Source organism: Molothrus ater, chromosome 7 (genome assembly GCF_012460135.2).
Source record: "Molothrus ater isolate BHLD 08-10-18 breed brown headed cowbird chromosome 7, BPBGC_Mater_1.1, whole genome shotgun sequence".
Taxonomy (NCBI): domain Eukaryota; kingdom Metazoa; phylum Chordata; class Aves; order Passeriformes; family Icteridae; genus Molothrus; species Molothrus ater.
The window spans coordinates 14,463,691-14,481,469 of NC_050484.2; the positions used below are offsets into that span (position 1 = coordinate 14,463,691).

At 40.6% G+C, this 17,779-nt stretch overlaps 1 protein-coding gene across 1 annotated transcript in view; it reads left to right on the plus strand.

Annotated features, from left to right (window-relative positions):
• Positions 1 to 7,454: 7,454 nt before the first annotated feature.
• Positions 7,455 to 17,779, plus strand: part of CERKL (ceramide kinase like) — a 52,412-nt gene continuing 42,087 nt past the window's right edge. The window contains exon 1 of the mRNA XM_036386928.1: positions 7,455 to 7,677. Within this exon, the coding sequence (XP_036242821.1) occupies positions 7,455 to 7,677 (223 nt within the window). The remainder of the gene's footprint in view (positions 7,678 to 17,779) is intronic.

Below are 17,779 nucleotides of genomic sequence, written 5' to 3' on the forward strand. Positions count from 1 at the left end.
CGCAGCCAGCCCCGGCCGGGACCCGCACACCGGGAGCGGGCGCTTCGGCCCCGGCGCTTGGGCAGCAGGTGCGCCTTCCCCCGCAAGGCAGACCTGGACCCGTGCTATCGATTTATCGTCCCTTCGTCTTCCCAGACGGGAAACGTATTCCTTTAATCTTCACTGATTATTCTGAGGCTTAAGAAACCCGGAGACACAACCTGCGGGAGAGCAATTCCCGTAATGACCAGGAATAATTATCAACAGGTCTTTGCCTCCGACCATCAGAAACAGATTTAAGACGTTACCTGAAATACTCTACATGAAGCCTGTCGCAAAGCAGGGGTATTTCATAAATATTTCAGCTAAACCAAGCAGAAAGTAAACAAGCTTTCCTATGGATGAGGGCATTTTTTTCCCCAAGAGAAATCAAGCTTCTGGCGTCTATTTTAAAGGTGTTTGTAGCTACGGAAATCCAACGTATAAGCACGGCAAACCTGTCCTAGCAGTTCAGCAGCCCCTGCTGCCAGGCTTCCCCATTAAAAACATGCTAAAATTTAATTGTGATGCCGAGTGATGCATTTTGCAGCATCTCTCTGCATTTCACCAGAGCCTGCAGCTCCACACTCGAAAACTGTTGCTGAATCTGAAATGAAAGGAAGCAAAAGGCAACTTTTCAAGCACCCATTAACCTTTCCCAGTCAGTGGCAATACAGGTAAGGGTGCCCTAGGCAACCTGAGGGGTATAAATAAATGACGATTTTTCAGATAAAATTGAAAAAGCTGACCCAGGCTTGCTTGCCTTTTGGTTGTGCACCTTCTTCCTAAATACAAGGATTCTTCTAGTCAGTCAAGGGGCAACTCACATGCCACCATCTTTTATTCAAAGGCAGGCACAGATGTTCCTTCTGCAGGGGAGGTTTTAATTTATGAAAATGATATTGTTTATGCATGAATGCACTCTGCATAACACACAGTACTTCCATCTGATGAGAGAAATACCACAGAACCAGTGCCAATGTCAGGAACATATTCTGCAAATTTAGTTGCTTAAATGTTTAATGAATATTTGGAAGGCATTTCCAAAGCACAAGAAACCTTTTCAATTACCTTTTCTTTTTCCACTGTTAATAACAAAATTCAACTCTTCCAGCCAATGCAACCTACTTAAAAGATCTATCTACCCTATCAGTATTTGCTACTGTGATACTTCAGAGAAAGTAGTGTTTTAATGTTATGAGCAATTTAATAAGGAAAATTAATTAGGCATTTTGGTAACTAGAGGCTCTAATTTACAAATCACTTGCGAGTTTTCTTATTTCAATTAGTTTTGGGTGTTTCTTTCCCTATCACCACCCTTATAAAATACTGGAGACCTTCCCCCCTCCCCCGCTTTGCTGATGCTTCTGATGTCTCCATGATATTTCTCTCATATTATTAACATCAAGCCAAATGTTGAAATTTCTGCTCATGACTCCCACAGGAAGGTCTATCAAGGTCTCTTTTAATGGAAAGAATTACTCACACTGTTGCTGTCCTATGAACATATCACTAATTAACTAAGGCTGTAGTGGGATTATTCAACTTCCGCATGCAGAGACAACTCTGGGGTTGATTTTACCCACACACACACTGGGTCAGCCAGCACAGGCCTAAAACTCTATTTTTAGGGCTGGTTGTGACCAATGGCCTTTCCCTTCTTCTTTATGACATACTTCTGACAGCAGAAGTTGCTCTGCCAGCAGTGCATGCTTGAGGTTAAATCTGCAGGTAGAGTACACAAGAAACAGTCACGACTTGTGATGACTGTTCCCTTCTTGGTGTTCTGGAACAACAGAAGAGGATCTGTGGAGGTTGTGGACCCATTGTTGGCTGTGACAGACACAGCTGAGGAGTCTGAAATGGTGGAATTCCAGGTTACATCCACAAGATGCCTGGGAGATTGAACCCTCTGGTTTTACCCAGCCCAAATGAACAATGCACCTGAACAACATCAGACCTTGGCCCAGTGCACTCAGAAGGAGTCTCCAGGTGAAGGGAAGTCGATTCAAGGAGAACCAAGATTCCTGGATTCACCAGAAGAAAACAGAGAGCCACTTTCTCCAAAAGATATTGTTACTGAATATTAATAAACTAAAATGGAAAAGTAACATGCAGTTCCAGAGGTAATAAGGATGAATAGAAATAATTCTAAATTATGTACTGAGAGCAAATAAAACAATTCTTTTCCATCTGCTATAACAGTAAAGAAATCATGCAATTATTTCAATATTGTAACTGATTAAAACTAGATCCACCATGACCTTACCAATTGCTTTTGACATATTAAAAACATGAGTCTCTTTTTTATAAAGTACAATACTTCTGCTCAGAGAACCATCCTTTCAAATAGTTTTAAAAATTACAGAGTTACATTTCATTCTCTTTTATATATATAAAAGGTACCTTAAGATTAAAAAAATCAAACAAAACCCACTCATTTCTCACTCATTTCTATTGAGGAAGAACAGAAATGAAACTCGGAGTTCTGCCTGGTGCTGTATCAGGGAAAATATGCAGAAATTGGTCTTTGTTTTTATTGACCAAGATGGGTTGTATGGTAATTATTTCAGAAATTATAAATGGTCTACACTCTTCCCTTAGCTGAAAATCCCATATTATAAAAAATCCTTGAAAAACATAGTACATAAATGCATACTGAAACAGTGAGCCAAAGATCTACAAAAACACTAATATCTACATAAGTGTTTTTAAATAATTCATATATGTATTTAACAAACTGTCAGAAGCTATGCAATACAAGATTAAAACTGACAATGCTCTCAAAGCATTCTCCTAAGTATTTAGGTTGCCTAAAGGGTATGTAAAACATAGAATATCAGCCCTAGTTTTCAGTTCTCTAGCTTGTAGTAGTTTGCAGCATAGAGTTCACTGCATTTTGCATGAAATGAAATAGAAACAACTAATATTTACATGTTTACCAACACTGTGACAGAGCAGTAGACAATAAGATTCAGAGGGAAAAAATTACCTTAAAAGATAGCATACCAACCTTAATGCAAAGAAAAGACAATATACTCTGATCAACACATTCTCATTTCATATTCTTCTTATTACCACTTTTTTTCTGTTGTTCTGATTAATTTCAATTCATGGGAGTATCAGGAATGGCTGCAACTTCAGACTGCATTTCTGCAGCTTCTTATAATTTCACTGCTCTCTTTTCAAAGGTTTGTCTGTTTCCTTACCTACTTTTTTTTTCTCTGTTCATTAAGGCCTTCCTTCTTTTGAAAATTTGAAGATGTATAGCAATAGTAGTGCTCTCTTCTATAGACCATTTATATAATTTTCCTTCAGTATAATTATGGCTTTGCTTACCATGCCAAAAATTTGGTATTCTGCTTAATGTCACTTCTTCATGGTAAACCAATTAAAGAGAGCTGAATTAATATTAAGAGTTACAAACGATTATTTTCTAAAGTAGAAATGTAAGAAGGGAGCATACTTAGGAGAGCTAATATCTGTGAATGAGCAGCTGAAGTATAACTGACTATACACTAAACTTTCATTGTATAAACACACACTGTAGCCAGAAAAACATACAAGCCAAGGGTATGCTGCCAACTTCAAAATTCAGGTTTCTCCAGAAGGAAGTCTCCATTAGCTACAGAAAACAAGTCAGCTACCAGAAATGTTCAGTCAAAAGCTCTAGAATGAGGATATTTTCCCCAGAGTGTCCCCTTATTGCTTCTGGTCTAAATTCCTGTTCCTTAACTTGAACATCACATTTCTTATGAATCCAAAACTGGCCTAGTTACCTCATTGCATTTTTACAGACCCTTTTTTGAGGTGGGATAGCAATAGCAAGCTTTACCCGCTTGCTGTCCTTCAGTTAACACTAGCTGTACTTCCCTCACTACTTCTGTCACAGGTTGTCATACCTCTTTCTTCACTTCACAAGGTTCTTCTGGAAAAGAGTTCTGAGGCTCTCACTACTTCTTAGCATCTAGAGAGCAAGGGATGATTTCCAGAAAGTTAGTTAAGGAGAGCTTAGCTCCTCTCCTTGTTTCCTTCTACCTCTTGATCCAGAGGATGCTTCCCTCTTCTAGGCCATCTGGTTGTGTTCAAGGCCAGCACCCTGACCTGGGACAAAACCTCCCCTGGGTCCAGACTGCTGAGAACAAACTTGAAGACACCACAAGGGAGATGTCCCCTCCTTCATGCAAGATCTGTGGTTTGGAAGAGGCTCTTAAGCATGGTGTCTGCCTTCATCTTATTGCAGCCCTGTCTGTGCCATATCCAGGTCCTTACCCACAAACTCAATAATCTTGTCTGACTTTGGACCTGCCTTGATAACACAAGCTTCCCTGGTGGGTGCTGGGCTAGCACTGACACTGGCTACTGTCACTTGACCTGACCTAGTGACTGTGCTTTTCAGCTTGATGCTGGACCTACCTGCATACAAGGGGCTTGTCTGGCTGTCTGGGCTCTTGTTGAATTAAGCTACCTGACTTGTAATCACTCTAAACCCCATTTCCTTTTTGAAGCAGCCTGCTCCTACTGTTCCTCAGAATTCCTCCTCTTGTTCTTCTGGCTGCAAGGCCCATGAAGCCACCAAAGAGCCTTAAAAACCTTGAGCATCCCCACCTGCAACCCCCTCACTGACCCTACACATGAGCCTGGAGCTCTATTCAAGTTCCTTCTAGGACTAGAACTTTTTCAGTTCCAGATGCTGTGTGATGCTGGTCTGCAGCTCAGCCACAATGCTGACCTGGCTCTGAACCCTGCTGATCCAGACCTGCCTGATCATTGTAAACCTGGCTGATGGTTTGGGTCTTTGATGGAGTCTAACATCCTCCCTGACTTCCTTGCTCAGGTACAGTTGCTGCATGAATGCCTGCTATACAATTCCTACTGGCTGTCTTGCATCTTCTTTCTCTGATACAAGAACAGAAGATACCACATTAGATCATCCAAACACACAACCATTTCTTACAAGAAAGTTAAAGGGAGTTTTATGTGTGAGAGTTCCAGACATAGCCTAGAAAACTTGATAAAATTATATTGCTGGACTATTCCATGCATTTCCAAATTCAATGTGCAAATCTGAAATTTGTGGTCACTAAAAAAAAAAAGATCTGTTAAAATAGATTTGTTTGGAATCTTTCCCCCCAGGGAAAGAATGTCTGTCTCAGATTTACAAAGAATTGTGGGCACTGAGGATTTGTAAACAGCAGCAAAACACAATGAACAGACTTTTATGGGTTTTGTTACTATGTAGAGTTCTCTTACTATTTTATGTTTTTATCTAATACATTTAGTACCTTAACTGTTACTGATTTAATAGACTTTTCAAGTAATGCCTATAAGAAGGTTTTAGAAGTTTTAATTACATCAGTCAAAGGATATTACAAGTCTCTTAGGGATTGCAGTAGTTTCCCACTGGTAGTACTGAAAATACTATTATTTTAGGGTTCTAAGCCAGTTATCAATTTACCCTTTCCTTTACCTTAGGAGAAATTATCTGGTGGTAATATAATATACACTAGGTGGTATAGGCTAATAAACTGTACCAGAAACAAATACAAATGACTGCAGGGAATTATAGAGGGCATATGGCCTCAAAAGAGATTTGACTATATCTAGCTTCATATTATGCTTTATCTTCCAGTTAATGATTTAGCTTTCCTTTTGAATGACATCAGTGCAAACACATTAAAGATCACTGACACCAAATAATAGGCACAAATTGAATTAGTTCATCTACTGCTGTATCAGAATGATAAATGTTAAGGCAAGCTTGTTTGGCCTCACACGTTTTCCCGCCTCATCACTCTTTTTTTTTTTTTGCTTAAAGATATTTTGCACAAAACTTCTACACTCTACACATAATTTCAATTATTTATACCTTATTTTATCTGACTACTTTGCAGTATTTATATCCCAACAAAGAAGAACTAAGGGACAAAATAAAAATAAAAATAATTACTGAAAGTTTTAAGCAAACATAAACCTTATGTGGTCACGTGATTCAGAAAGGCAAATTGGTGATGGCTGCATTTCAGTAAAAGCTGTATTAATGGCTCAATGCAAATTGAAAATAGGCTGCATATTTAACAAATATTTGGAATATACTTTAAACATGGCAAAGTAATAGATGGAAATAAGTGTCAAAAAGTTGTACCATGATGACTTTTTAAAATGTGTCTTAAACCTGTCTTCTCAGCTACATAATAAGTAGCTTGTTACTGGTTTTTATGGAATTATGAAAGAAAGCAACATGCCTTGAGAACATGCATCATCTTGTGAGCTCTTGGCTGGTTTGACTCTCTTCTACAAGGCTAAACATCACAGGATACTCTAACATGTGGCTTAAACTGTATCTTGTATCCATCAGCAAAGGGCAATGTTTTCAATCTATTGCTTATTTCTCAGGAGGACAGTTACATTTGTACTGTGACAAACATTAAAGATAAAATTACTGAACTTTTTGTTTAATAATATCCTTTTCACACCCTAGCAAGCCATCATGGCATTATAAAATTTTATAAATGTACAGGCTCAGAAGCACCTTATAAATGGGAGTTGGCCGTGCACTCTAACATGATTGTCACCAGTGAATCTTACAGCAGCTGTGAGTAAAACTGTCATATTTCCAAGCAGCGAAGCCTATAATTTATGGAACAAGAGTAAAGTGGTCTTCCTCCCTAGCATTCAAGCTTTGAGGATGAGGGATGACTACGCAACCCTTCTGGGTATTCCTTCTGCACTGGCCCACTTGATAGCAGATCTGTTCTAGTACAAGTCACTAGCAGACTCCAAGTCAAGGTTTTGCTTGGTCACTATGAATGAAGGCTATAGCTGGATGATGCCTCCACCCGGGTTTATGGCAATAATCTGTTTTGCAGCAGGAATGCCAACGTGGTATTTACATTAAGGTTAGGTCAGAGTCACAACTTGTGAAAGACTCAGCCTTTTTAGTATGAAAGGGCTTATTAGAACTTTATGTTGTAGTTTTCTGAAGCTTGGTAATAGTAATATTGTTAATGATAACAGAAAAGTGGAAGACTTGGCACTCTGACAAGGAAAATTAATTTCTGTAGTGGGAGCGTTCCTTCCTTGGAGAAGTAACTGAGGAGAGCACAGCGCTGAGACGCCCGAGCGCCTTCGGGCCGCGGTTCCTCGCGGGCAGCGCACCTGACGCGGGTCCTGCCGGTGCCGCCCTGCGCTCTGCCCGGCGCTGGGGGGGCCGCGCTGTCCCGGCAGCCGAACCCCGCTGTCTCGCCGCTCCGGCGGGGCACGGGCGCTGCTGCCCCGGTGCCGGCGAGGACGCGGCCCCGGCTCCGGCCCGGGCGCCCTCCCGCCGGCCCCCGGGCGGTCCGGCCCCGCCTGCGGGGCGGGGCGGGCGCTGCTGGGCCCGGCGGGCCGCGGGCCGTGCGGCGGGGCCGGAGCGGAGCGGGGGTGCCGCTGCCGCCATGCCGGGCGCCGCCGCCCCGCTCCCCCGCCCGGCGGGCCGCGCCCGGGCCGCACCCCAGGAGCGGCGGCGCAGGGTGGCCCCGCTGGCCGCGGCCCCGGCGGCCCGGGCGGGGGACGAGCCGCTCCTCAGGGGCATCTTCGAGATCGGCAAGAGGAGCTGCGACGTGGTTCTGAGCGCCCGGCGGCTCCGCTGGAGCCCCATCCTGCCCGAGAGCCCCACAGGTGGGACGGGGCAGGGCGGGGCCGGGGCGTGCGGCGCGCCCGGGGCGAGCTGGGTCCCCGCGGGGAGAGGCGGCCTGGGCTCTCCGGGCAGCGCGGGGCAGTCACCCTAAACCGGGATTGCAGTAAAGTGCTTAACGGCGGTGCTGTCGCGCACCTCTATTCCCTTCGAGGTTACTTTGCTGACTGAAGAGAAAAAGAAATTGTTTATAACGCTTTGAGTGTCTTGTACCTGAACCATCTCTCTCTGGCAAGTGTCTTGTCTTCTTGGTGGTTCATACGAAAGGGACAGAAGGTAGAGAGCATGTTTTTATGGCCTCTTTAGCCCCAGGCAGAGCAGTAAGAGGATTTGCTTTTGTTTCTGCGGCATCAACTTTTCCCGGCTTATACTCTTTGGCAGGTACATAAACTAGAGCACAGAGAGGAGAGGATGGTTTTGCAGGATGTGCCTGAGTTTTGTGATGAGGCTTCTGTTGCAGGTCGTCATTGCTCTATGGTGTTCACACGGCAACACACTGAGAAAGTGTGGTTACAGGATTTGATCAAGTGAAACAAATTGTATACAAAGGTTTAAGAAGCAAAGGAATGCTGCTTGAACGTATCCAAATAGATACCTTTTTCCTAGAAACTGTAGAAACATACGTAGAGTTGTAAAACTGCATCCACACTCCTAAACGTTCTTGTTTATTTCAGTAACCTCCCAGTGTTTACATGAAAGAGAAATCAAAGTTGTATTCAGGAATGCAGTTTCCAGGCAGCGTGTTTGCCTTCCGGGATGGCATGGTTACCTTGTCCAGGCTTAAAATACCGCGTTTATTTCAGAAGTGTATGGGACAGAACTTAAAAGTTCCTGTAGGTAAGATCTCATAGCCACAGAGTCAGCATTTAGAGAAGCAAAGAAGTAGCCAGATGCTCGCAGGTGAAGTCATTATGGTTCATTTAATGTAACCATGTTGGGATCCCAGAGCTACCGAAACTGAACAAGTCATGCCCTGCTGCTGACTCCTCTCCTGTGCACAGTGTAACCGTGTTAATGCAGTGCTGCACTCACACTGAAATACCCGCTTTGCAGTTGGACACTGAGTTCTGATCACCCCTGCACCCGGTGTGGGACACAGCCCTTCCTCTTGGGGAGCCAGTCTGGGTGCCTTAAGTAATGCTGCTAGTGCTGGAGGCTCTCTTCCTTCTCATTTGGGACTATCTACAGGTCTCTGTGTATGTGATCTGTAGTGTGATTTATTAATTATTTAGTTCTGTGTGTAGAGCTCTAATATGACTGTCACTTTATGTTCTGCCTCCTTTAATGTAGGTTAAATTGCCATATATCAGCAACTAGGGTCTGTAATTGTCTTGTAATTGTCATCAGGGAAGGATATTAAGGTTCAGACAGGAAGAATAAATTTTCGTGTATATTGCTCTATGCTTCCAGAGATGGGGAGTATATTCTGTGTTTTGGGATTTGTGTGTTTTTGGCTTTTTTTTTTTTGGTTGGTTGGTTTGATTTGTTTGTTTTCCTAGGAAAAATTCACCCCTCTCAGTTGCTATGTTCATATAGACATCAGAACTTTTCACAGCTCCTGAAAGGTAATGATGTTAGCAGTGCCTATAGTCAGACTGGTAGCAGATGGCAGTACTTCAGGAATCCTATGGAAAGCAGCACTGACAGACTGCTGCCAATTTTATCAGGATTTGGGCTTTTACTGCACATGTATTAAATATATGCTGAAACTTCTTTCTTTGAAAGTTTGGTTTTATACTATGTGGCATTGAGCTGCTGAATAGTTTCATTTTTGAGAGGCTGCAGTTGCAGCAGTCAAACACGGATTCTGGAGCTTGAATGTTTTTTTTTCCCTCATTCTTGGCTCCCAGCAGCACTTACCCTGGGGTGTTCTGTACTGGTGCTGGGAGGAGCCATCTGTGGTAGGGTCTCATTTGTAGATAAGTACAGCAGTGGAGTGTTCAGAGATGACTAAAGGATCTCTGGACAAGTCTCTCCAATGGGATTTGGCTTATGCATGTTCTCTCCAACCCAAAAGCTTCCTAATGTAGTTTGCCTGAGGCTCTAAGAGGTCAAGCCAGGTCTTCACGCTTTGCAAGCACTGCTGAATGTCTCTTGCTTGGACTCATACGTAGCAATTCTTCCTCTTTTAGGGAAAGACCTTTCTTCTATGGTAATTGCTACAGTCTGTCAAAATCATTGCTACTATAGGGTAGTTGCTTTGTTCCCTTTTTCCTAACCTCCCATCCCCCATAGTTCTCCAGATGAATTCCTGTCTTGCTGAAGTTGTCATTCGTCATCCACAGCTCTGCAGTTCTGATTATTTGTTCTTACATGCGGTAGTTTGTGCAGCCTTGGCTCCTCCAGGTTCCACCAGAGCTCAAAGCTGCAGCTCAAAGTCTCCAGGCAGGGGGCATCAGCTGCGCCTGGGCCCAGTCATGTCACAGGGATATATGGATGTGTAGTTCTGCTCCACTGTGCTGTTCCCAGGGGGCTCTAGGCAGCCTGATTATCAGGAGAACTTCCTTCTTTACTCTGTCCTCGAGTTCTGCAGCCTCTGTCTCCAAGAGGTTTTTGGCTACCCATGCTTGCTGATGACTTTTGATGGCTTCCTTTGCTGTTCACTCTACAGCAAAGTTCCTAACTCTGAAATAAGCATGACCCATTATGAATTTTGTGTGTTATTTGTTATCACAGAGCTTATGGCAGAAGTGAGTCTTGGGCAGGTGACTGGGTGGGGAGCCTGAGGGAGAGAATGTGTCAGGTGGGAATGTGGACAAGTGTGAGGCACGGCTCAGCTGCCCCCTTGGAAAGGCTGCAGCTCCAGCCTGGGTGTGCAGCTCAGCTAAGCCTGTTCTCCTCCCTGGAGGCAGGACCCCTTGACCCATAGCTGCTTGCTAGCTTTAACAGTGCACTGGGTGCCCCAATGAGACACAGAGCTCACAGGCAGTAGTTGGTAGCTTTTTTCTCTAGCCTCTTTCTATGTGGCATTCCTATGCTATAATCATGGAAATTAAGAAAAAGGCAAGACTTCTGTATTGATATTCCAGCCCTGAACTGTGGAGGTTCTCATATTGAGTGCTGCTTCAAAACTATAGCATAGAAAACTATCTTAAGTACAGATTTGAAAATAGATGTGATTTTTCTAAGTTCCCAGAAGATCATTTGTATCCTCTTTATGCATATGGGTTTTTTGTTGCTAAATAAAGACTGTAATTCTGATAATTTTTAAAGCCTCCAGCATGTTTTTAAAGTTTGCTGCAGAGTTTCCTGATTAACAATAATTGCAGTTTTTCAGCAGATTTCTGACAGGTAGGAAATGTTACAAAACTGGCAATTGTCCAGTGCTTTACCAGTATGTGAAGCCTGGAGGATTTAGATCATCCTGATAAACTTTATAATTGTAATTTCTTGTGTGTGTGTAGTGTACTAAACTGAATATGAAGTTATTCTCTGACTAACAGCTTGTGGGCTGGGCTGACTATTTGGATAATAATAGTAATAATTTGGATAAAACTTGCTTTTTAAGTATAAGTAATTGAAAATAACTTCTAAATTAATTAATGAACAAGAAAATAAGATCTTGGAGCAATCCAGAGGTTACTGTACTGTTGAATATATATTTCACAATGAATAAAATAAAAAACATATATTTTTATAATGAATTTAAAGAAATCAGTAATAAGTATACTATTCTTATCTATAGTATGCTATATTTCTTGTTGCTATTAATCTAAGATATAGATTTACAGATATTCTATGTAAGTGCAGCAATAAGGAAAAAGAATCACTGATGTATTTCAACAGTGAAAGAGTCAGCAATAAAGGACTTAAAATTAATTCCGAGTGCATAGTGGCCTGTTGCCAAGGCTATTTAGGAACAGATGTGGCTGAAATAGATACCAATAGTCTGTTTGGGATCTCTAAAGTAAGACATCTGTCAGTCTATCGGTCAGTCAGGAATAATGGAAATGGAAACTGGCTGTTACAAAATGTGAGTTACTGACGTTCCAAGAGGACCAAATTCAAAGCTTTTTGATTCCACTTCTGACATGTAGAGAACATATTTTCTCTAAGTGGCTTATCTGTTACCCAAACAGAAAAACTATTTTTAAGGAAGAGACATAAGAAATATGAAGTGTAACTGAAAGTGAGGTGTTCATGTGCCCCATGAATATATGACATTTTATATGCATATATACATTTTAGAATGTAAGTTGAAGGAAGAAAGCATGCAGTTTTAAACAATCCCATGGTATCAGAACTTATAAGGCACTCAAATGTTTTTCCAGGAAGTCTGTAAAATTAATGTATTTTAGAAAAAAGCTGCATGAAGCTGCAAAATAATTTACTAATCTACAATTTACTGTGGAAATTGAAAAATATTTATGGAAATAGGATACACTAAATAAAGGAGTCTTAAATTTTGTTCTTTATTTCAGGGGACTTTTGAACATAATATCTTGACTGTCCATGTGTTTTTTTTTTCCTTTATCAGAAGATCATTTCACATGTTTGTGGCACAACTTAGGTTCTTTCATTCTTTCTGTTCTTTCTTGTATTTCACACTTTTATGCACCTCTTTGCTTGCATTGAAAAGGGCTAACATCCTCTGGATACCTAATAGGGCCTTTTATATGCACTTTAATTCTCTACCTCCAAAGAGAGAGATCAGATATTTAAAATTTTGTTGCAGGAAAAAAAGTTTCTCTGCTAGTTCTTGAAAATTGTATTTGTGTGCTCAGCTTTGCATACACATTAAGTTCTGCTTGTCTTAGTGAGTTGGATTCTGTTGCTATGGAAATTTGAAATAACAGGATTTATTTAGCTTTCATGGAAAGTAAGCCTTCTTTATGGCCTGTTTAATGCAAAACTTTCTGTTGATGAATTTGTGGTTTGTGTAATCTTAAAGCTCTTGTAGGCCATAAACTCAGCAAATTTTAGGTTTGGATAAAGGTGCTGGGTTTTGCTTTTGTGGTTGGGTTTTTTGCCTTTGTTTCTCCTGTAGCACTGTATAATAATTAGGTCTTTGCCATGTCCTATTATTAGAGATAAGGCTGTGCTTTGCTTTATTCCTCTCCTCTGCCTGCCTGGGGAGCGGGGCTGGTGCCTGGCTGGGTGCTTGGCACAGCACATTGTGCATCGTGGGCCAGTTGGCACACCAGGAACAAGCCAGGCGTGGCTGGTGCTGGGCTTTGGCTGCTGAGCAGGGGCATTGAAGGACTGAAAGGTGGGGATCAGGGCCAGTCAGGAGTGCTGTGGTGGGGGTGAGCTGATGTACTCTGGGAGTGTGGGGGGTTTGGGGCAGTGCCCTGTGCGTGTGGGAGGGCTGTGAGTGAATGGAGGGGACGCTGGAGCTGTTTCTGGGCAGACAGGGAGACATGCAGGGTGGTGCTGTGGTGTGAGGGGGGTGTGTGACACAGCCTGGGGAATCACTGGACAGTTAGAGGAGACATAATGAGGTAATGAGGAGTAGAATGTGAATTATTTTAAAAAAAGGTATCAAGGTTCCGTAATTTTCATGTTCACAGAGTAGTTGACAACTCTTGACTATGCCTTTTGGGCAAAGGTGTGCAAGAGTCAATTGATTGTCCTGCTTATCGAGCATGATGGAGAGGATCCAAAGGTGTATATTAAAAAAGAAGTTGATGTGCTAACCAATCTTTGATGCCCATGATAGTGATATTTTCATATCCACAATGGTGCTGTAACACTGGGTCCCTTTCTCAGTGTAAATTATTGTTCTTTTAAAATTATTAAAGAATATGCAGTCAAATCCTTTGTAGTAGTAGGGATATGCAGTCAAATCTCTTATCTCAGTTTCTTAATTATCCTGGTTTTTGGCCCTTCAGAAACACTAATTTTTTTAGCTCCTCCCTCTTTCAGATCCTAGATGCTGTTGTATTCTTTCTTTGCTTGTCATTTTACCTGAATCTGTACCCTCTATTATGCACCTTTGTCTTTTTCTATTTGCATCAAATGTTGCCTGTTTATCTTAACTTTTAAGCGTAATTAATTGGAAGATGCATGAAAATGAATTTTTTTCTGCAGTTGCAAAATAGAAATAAAAGTAGGGAAGTCTGTCATCTGCTCTTGTTGGAATCAATAAAACTAAACTTAGAGAAACAATTTTCCTCTCCTTGTAAATGTCTTGTTAACTATGTCTGTCACAGAAACAGCAGGTAAATAATAGATACTGTTGCAATTATGTAAAACCCAAACAAATAGATATTGGATAGAAGAAATCCCTTTTTGTTTGCTGTTTCATTTACGTATATCTGGCTACATTATGCACTGCCTTTAGAAGGAAGTATTTATTCAGGACATGCAGTTCTCTAAAGGTATTTTTATCCTACTAAGACAATTTATGAAAAAGCTAAAGTGGTTGAAAATCTGAGAACATAACCTGAAGAACAGAGTAGTCTGTGTACCTTAACATTTGTGGGCTGTGGAACTAATGTTTTCCTTTTGAGGAAATCAGTGGTCCTGGTTTTTATGACTTATGTTGTAGCAGTATGTGCAGACAAAAAACCATAATGTGTTGAGTATCTGATACATGTATTACCATATTGCCATAAGGAACTGCTATTATGTTAGACACAAACTGATTTCGTGATAGTGTTGGATTTCTCTCACATATGCTTATGTTTTTGTACAGATGATCCTTTAGGAACATCTGCTAGTTTTGTGGTGGTATCTGCTGTTTCCTTTCAAAATTTGACCTTTTTGTCATTTAGTGCTGTGACTGCTATAGAATTGTGTTTTACCAGGATCCTTTTCTAAACTGATTCCTCTTTCATAGACATTAGCTGTCAATTTTGGGGTTGTGATTTTTTTTTAAACTTTTTAAACTGCTGACTTGAAGTAAGTGACTAGAACATCTTTCTTTCAATTGTTCATGTTGTTTCAAAAATACTGGTGTCTGTGGACTAAAGGTGTGGATGCTACATCTCAAACTATTTCTCTAGGGAAGTAGTTTTGGAACTCTTGTCTTGCAATTTAGGGACCCTTCCCCCTTTAGTTGAAGAGCAGATTTAAACAGTAAAACCAGGAGTTATAAAAGAAATTGAAATTGTAAGCCTGAATTTTTGTGTGAGATTTGATGTCTGGTAGCCAACCTGTAAGGGATTTGATGAAACACAATTCACTTATGTTTAAGATCTGGTGGAACTTCCTCCTTCCCCAGTTTCTCACTTAGTTGTGAAAGCAATATATTAAATCACTGACAACAATTTTTTCAATGACTTGGTGTAACTCACAGGTCTCTAGTCCAGCATGTGGCTATTTCTCACCTGTGTGCTGCAAGTTTAAACAAATGGTCAGTTCATTAACAGAATTCAGTGCTGAACTCTGAATTTCCTGGCTTTTGCCTGTTTGAGCAACGTCAGATGGCAGTTAGTTGGATGCTTTTCAGTACTGAATAGTTGCTGTAGTTGTCAGTTTATTTGAACTGTGACAATATATCTGTTCTGCCAGTCCATACACTCAAGTGAATATAGGAAAGTATTCTTTGTGAGGCTCTCAAAATGCAAAGCAACAGATGTTATGTACTGCACAATTATAGGTATCCTGGAAACAGATCTTTACACAGTGCAGGCAGTCTTGGAAAAACAAAATTTGACACGTGAATGATCAAGTTAAGGGTAACAGCAATAAATCCTTATGACTAAATATAATGCTGTTTTGTACATACTGATCTGAATTTGGGTAATTAAGTGCTTATTGTTATGTCACCCTCCTGTCATTTGACAAAAGTTTAAAAATTATCTTGTAGTTATATTTTTCTGTGTTGTTTTAGTACAGCTTAGTGGAAATAGAATAAATATTCTCACTTATAAATAACATATGAAAATGGCTTTCAAAAAAAATCTATAATTCTAAGGAGTGAAAATTCTTGTAAATAAATTGCTAACAGTAAATAGGAAAAAAATTCAAGGTGACTTGCTGGGTTTCTGTGTGAAAATAGCACATCTTTGCCTGGCTGATCTGTTGCCTGTTCTGAAGATGGTTCAAAATGAGATTGCTCCTGTCCAAGTCCTCTCCCTGCTCTCCTGTTTGTTGCATGGCCTTTTGGAGACTTGTCAAAATGCTCTGTCAAGAAAGGTACTGGAAGATTTCACACTTGGATGGTTTTGGGTTTCCCAAAGGCCTGCTCTGTCACATCTATGTAATTTAACTTGGAGTGAGGTGATTAGCTAGGGATCAAAATTATTGTGGTGCCAGTGAATAATACACTAACAGTTAGATGGCTATAGATGGTGGTAACTCATGTCAACATCAAACTTTGAACAGATTTGTGATTTCATTCTGTGGATTCTGCAGCTGACATTCTCTGGTAAACCTAAGTGTATTGTATGTTACCATGATTGGGAAAAGATTGTATATAGATGTCTGTTTTTAATTTTGTATTGTTTTTATTTAAGGAAAAAGAATACTCTGAGTATTTAATGTCAAATGTAATGTTTCTTGGACACTTGACTGCAACACACTCATTAAACAGGGCTAGTAGTAACTGGAGTTGGTTTGGAAAGCAATGCTTAGCAGGAAAATGAGTACCTGATCAATGTTTGCTTCTTTTTTTAACTGTAGTACAAGTTAAAATTAAATAAGAGCTTTTTTTTTTTTTTAATTTGCATTTGCTGAGTATTTAATTATTTAAAATAGGATGGAAACGAGCAGGTAGTGGTTTTGAAATTTTGTCCCTAGGTCTCACTTGTTTTATGGAAATGGTTTGGGGAAGGCACACACAGAAATTCAGTACTGAACTTTCAATGATTTATATGTATACGAATGTTTGTCTTGCTTAAAGCAGATACTGGCTTCTTCATCAGCGTTTAGCAATATTGATTTTATGTGGGAGCAGAGCAATAAAGTAAGTTCTCTCCTACGGCCCAACTTCAAAGCCATGGCAGTTTTACAGATTTGACCAGGCAACAGGACAGTGAGTCCAAGAGTGGGAAGAATTACACATAGTGTAATTATTAGTGTATCGATCTCTTACTTGAATGCCATCAGCTTGGAATAAAGATCAGGAGCTGTAGCTATACCATTCCTGATGTGTATGATTATAGGTTTATCATGTGGAAAATGTCATCTGTCACTTAAACAGTTGTTAGGATTATTATGCTAAGGATAATTAGAACGTAAGTAGAGGCTAAAGCAGATGTTTGTATGCTCTATAAACCAGCAGTTATTTAACCACATCTTGGATACTGTGTGCAGTGCTGGTGTCCTCTGCAAAGGCGATGTGGACTGGAGAAGGTTCAGGGGATGACGATGGGTAAAGGTACATAATGGCTTCTGGATGAGAGTGGCAGACTAGGCTGGCACTTTTTGGTCTTGATGTGGGGTCTGGACCAAGTTGGTGGCAGTTTTGCAACAGAGAAATATGGTGCTTCTAATAAGGCTGAGCAGAACCAGGCTGAAAACCAAATGACTAGCTAAGAGAACTTTAAAACTTACTGCCAAAGGATTGTTAATGCTAAAAGATTTTGTGGATTCAGATGGAGATGGAAGGCTTCATTTTACTGCTCTTAAATGTGTAGAAACCACAGTCAGTTCAGGGTGTCCCAAATGAAAACAGGTGGGGAATGGAAAAGTACTAGTGGGAAACAGAATAAATGCTTCCTTTCTTCCTTCTCTTCTCCTAGCATCTGCTTATGGCTATGGCTTGATATAAGATACTGGGACAGATGGATATTTGCTCTGTCCTGGTATTGCTGCTCTTACATACCAGAAACCAGTTAAATTATATTTAAATGATATTTTGAGTAAAAGCACACACATCACTAGTCTGCAATTCCACCAGTGTCGGCAGTGCCAAGCAGGATTTAATGATAAACTTTGAACTCCACTTTGCCTATCCTTCCATTTGCAAGGTGCTTCTTTTTATTGATGGAACAATACAGTTTAAAGAAAGTATGTTCTTTGCCTAACAAAACACCAAGGGTTTCATTTTATTAAATGTTGGTTAATAATTGCAGTGCAGTAGCAGACTGTATAGGAAACCTGAATTTCTTAGCCATAATTCCCTTGAAAATATTGTTCATATGACTGCTTCTAATTATTTATAGTATTGGGTTTTTTTATATATTAATTTTTGTTGTG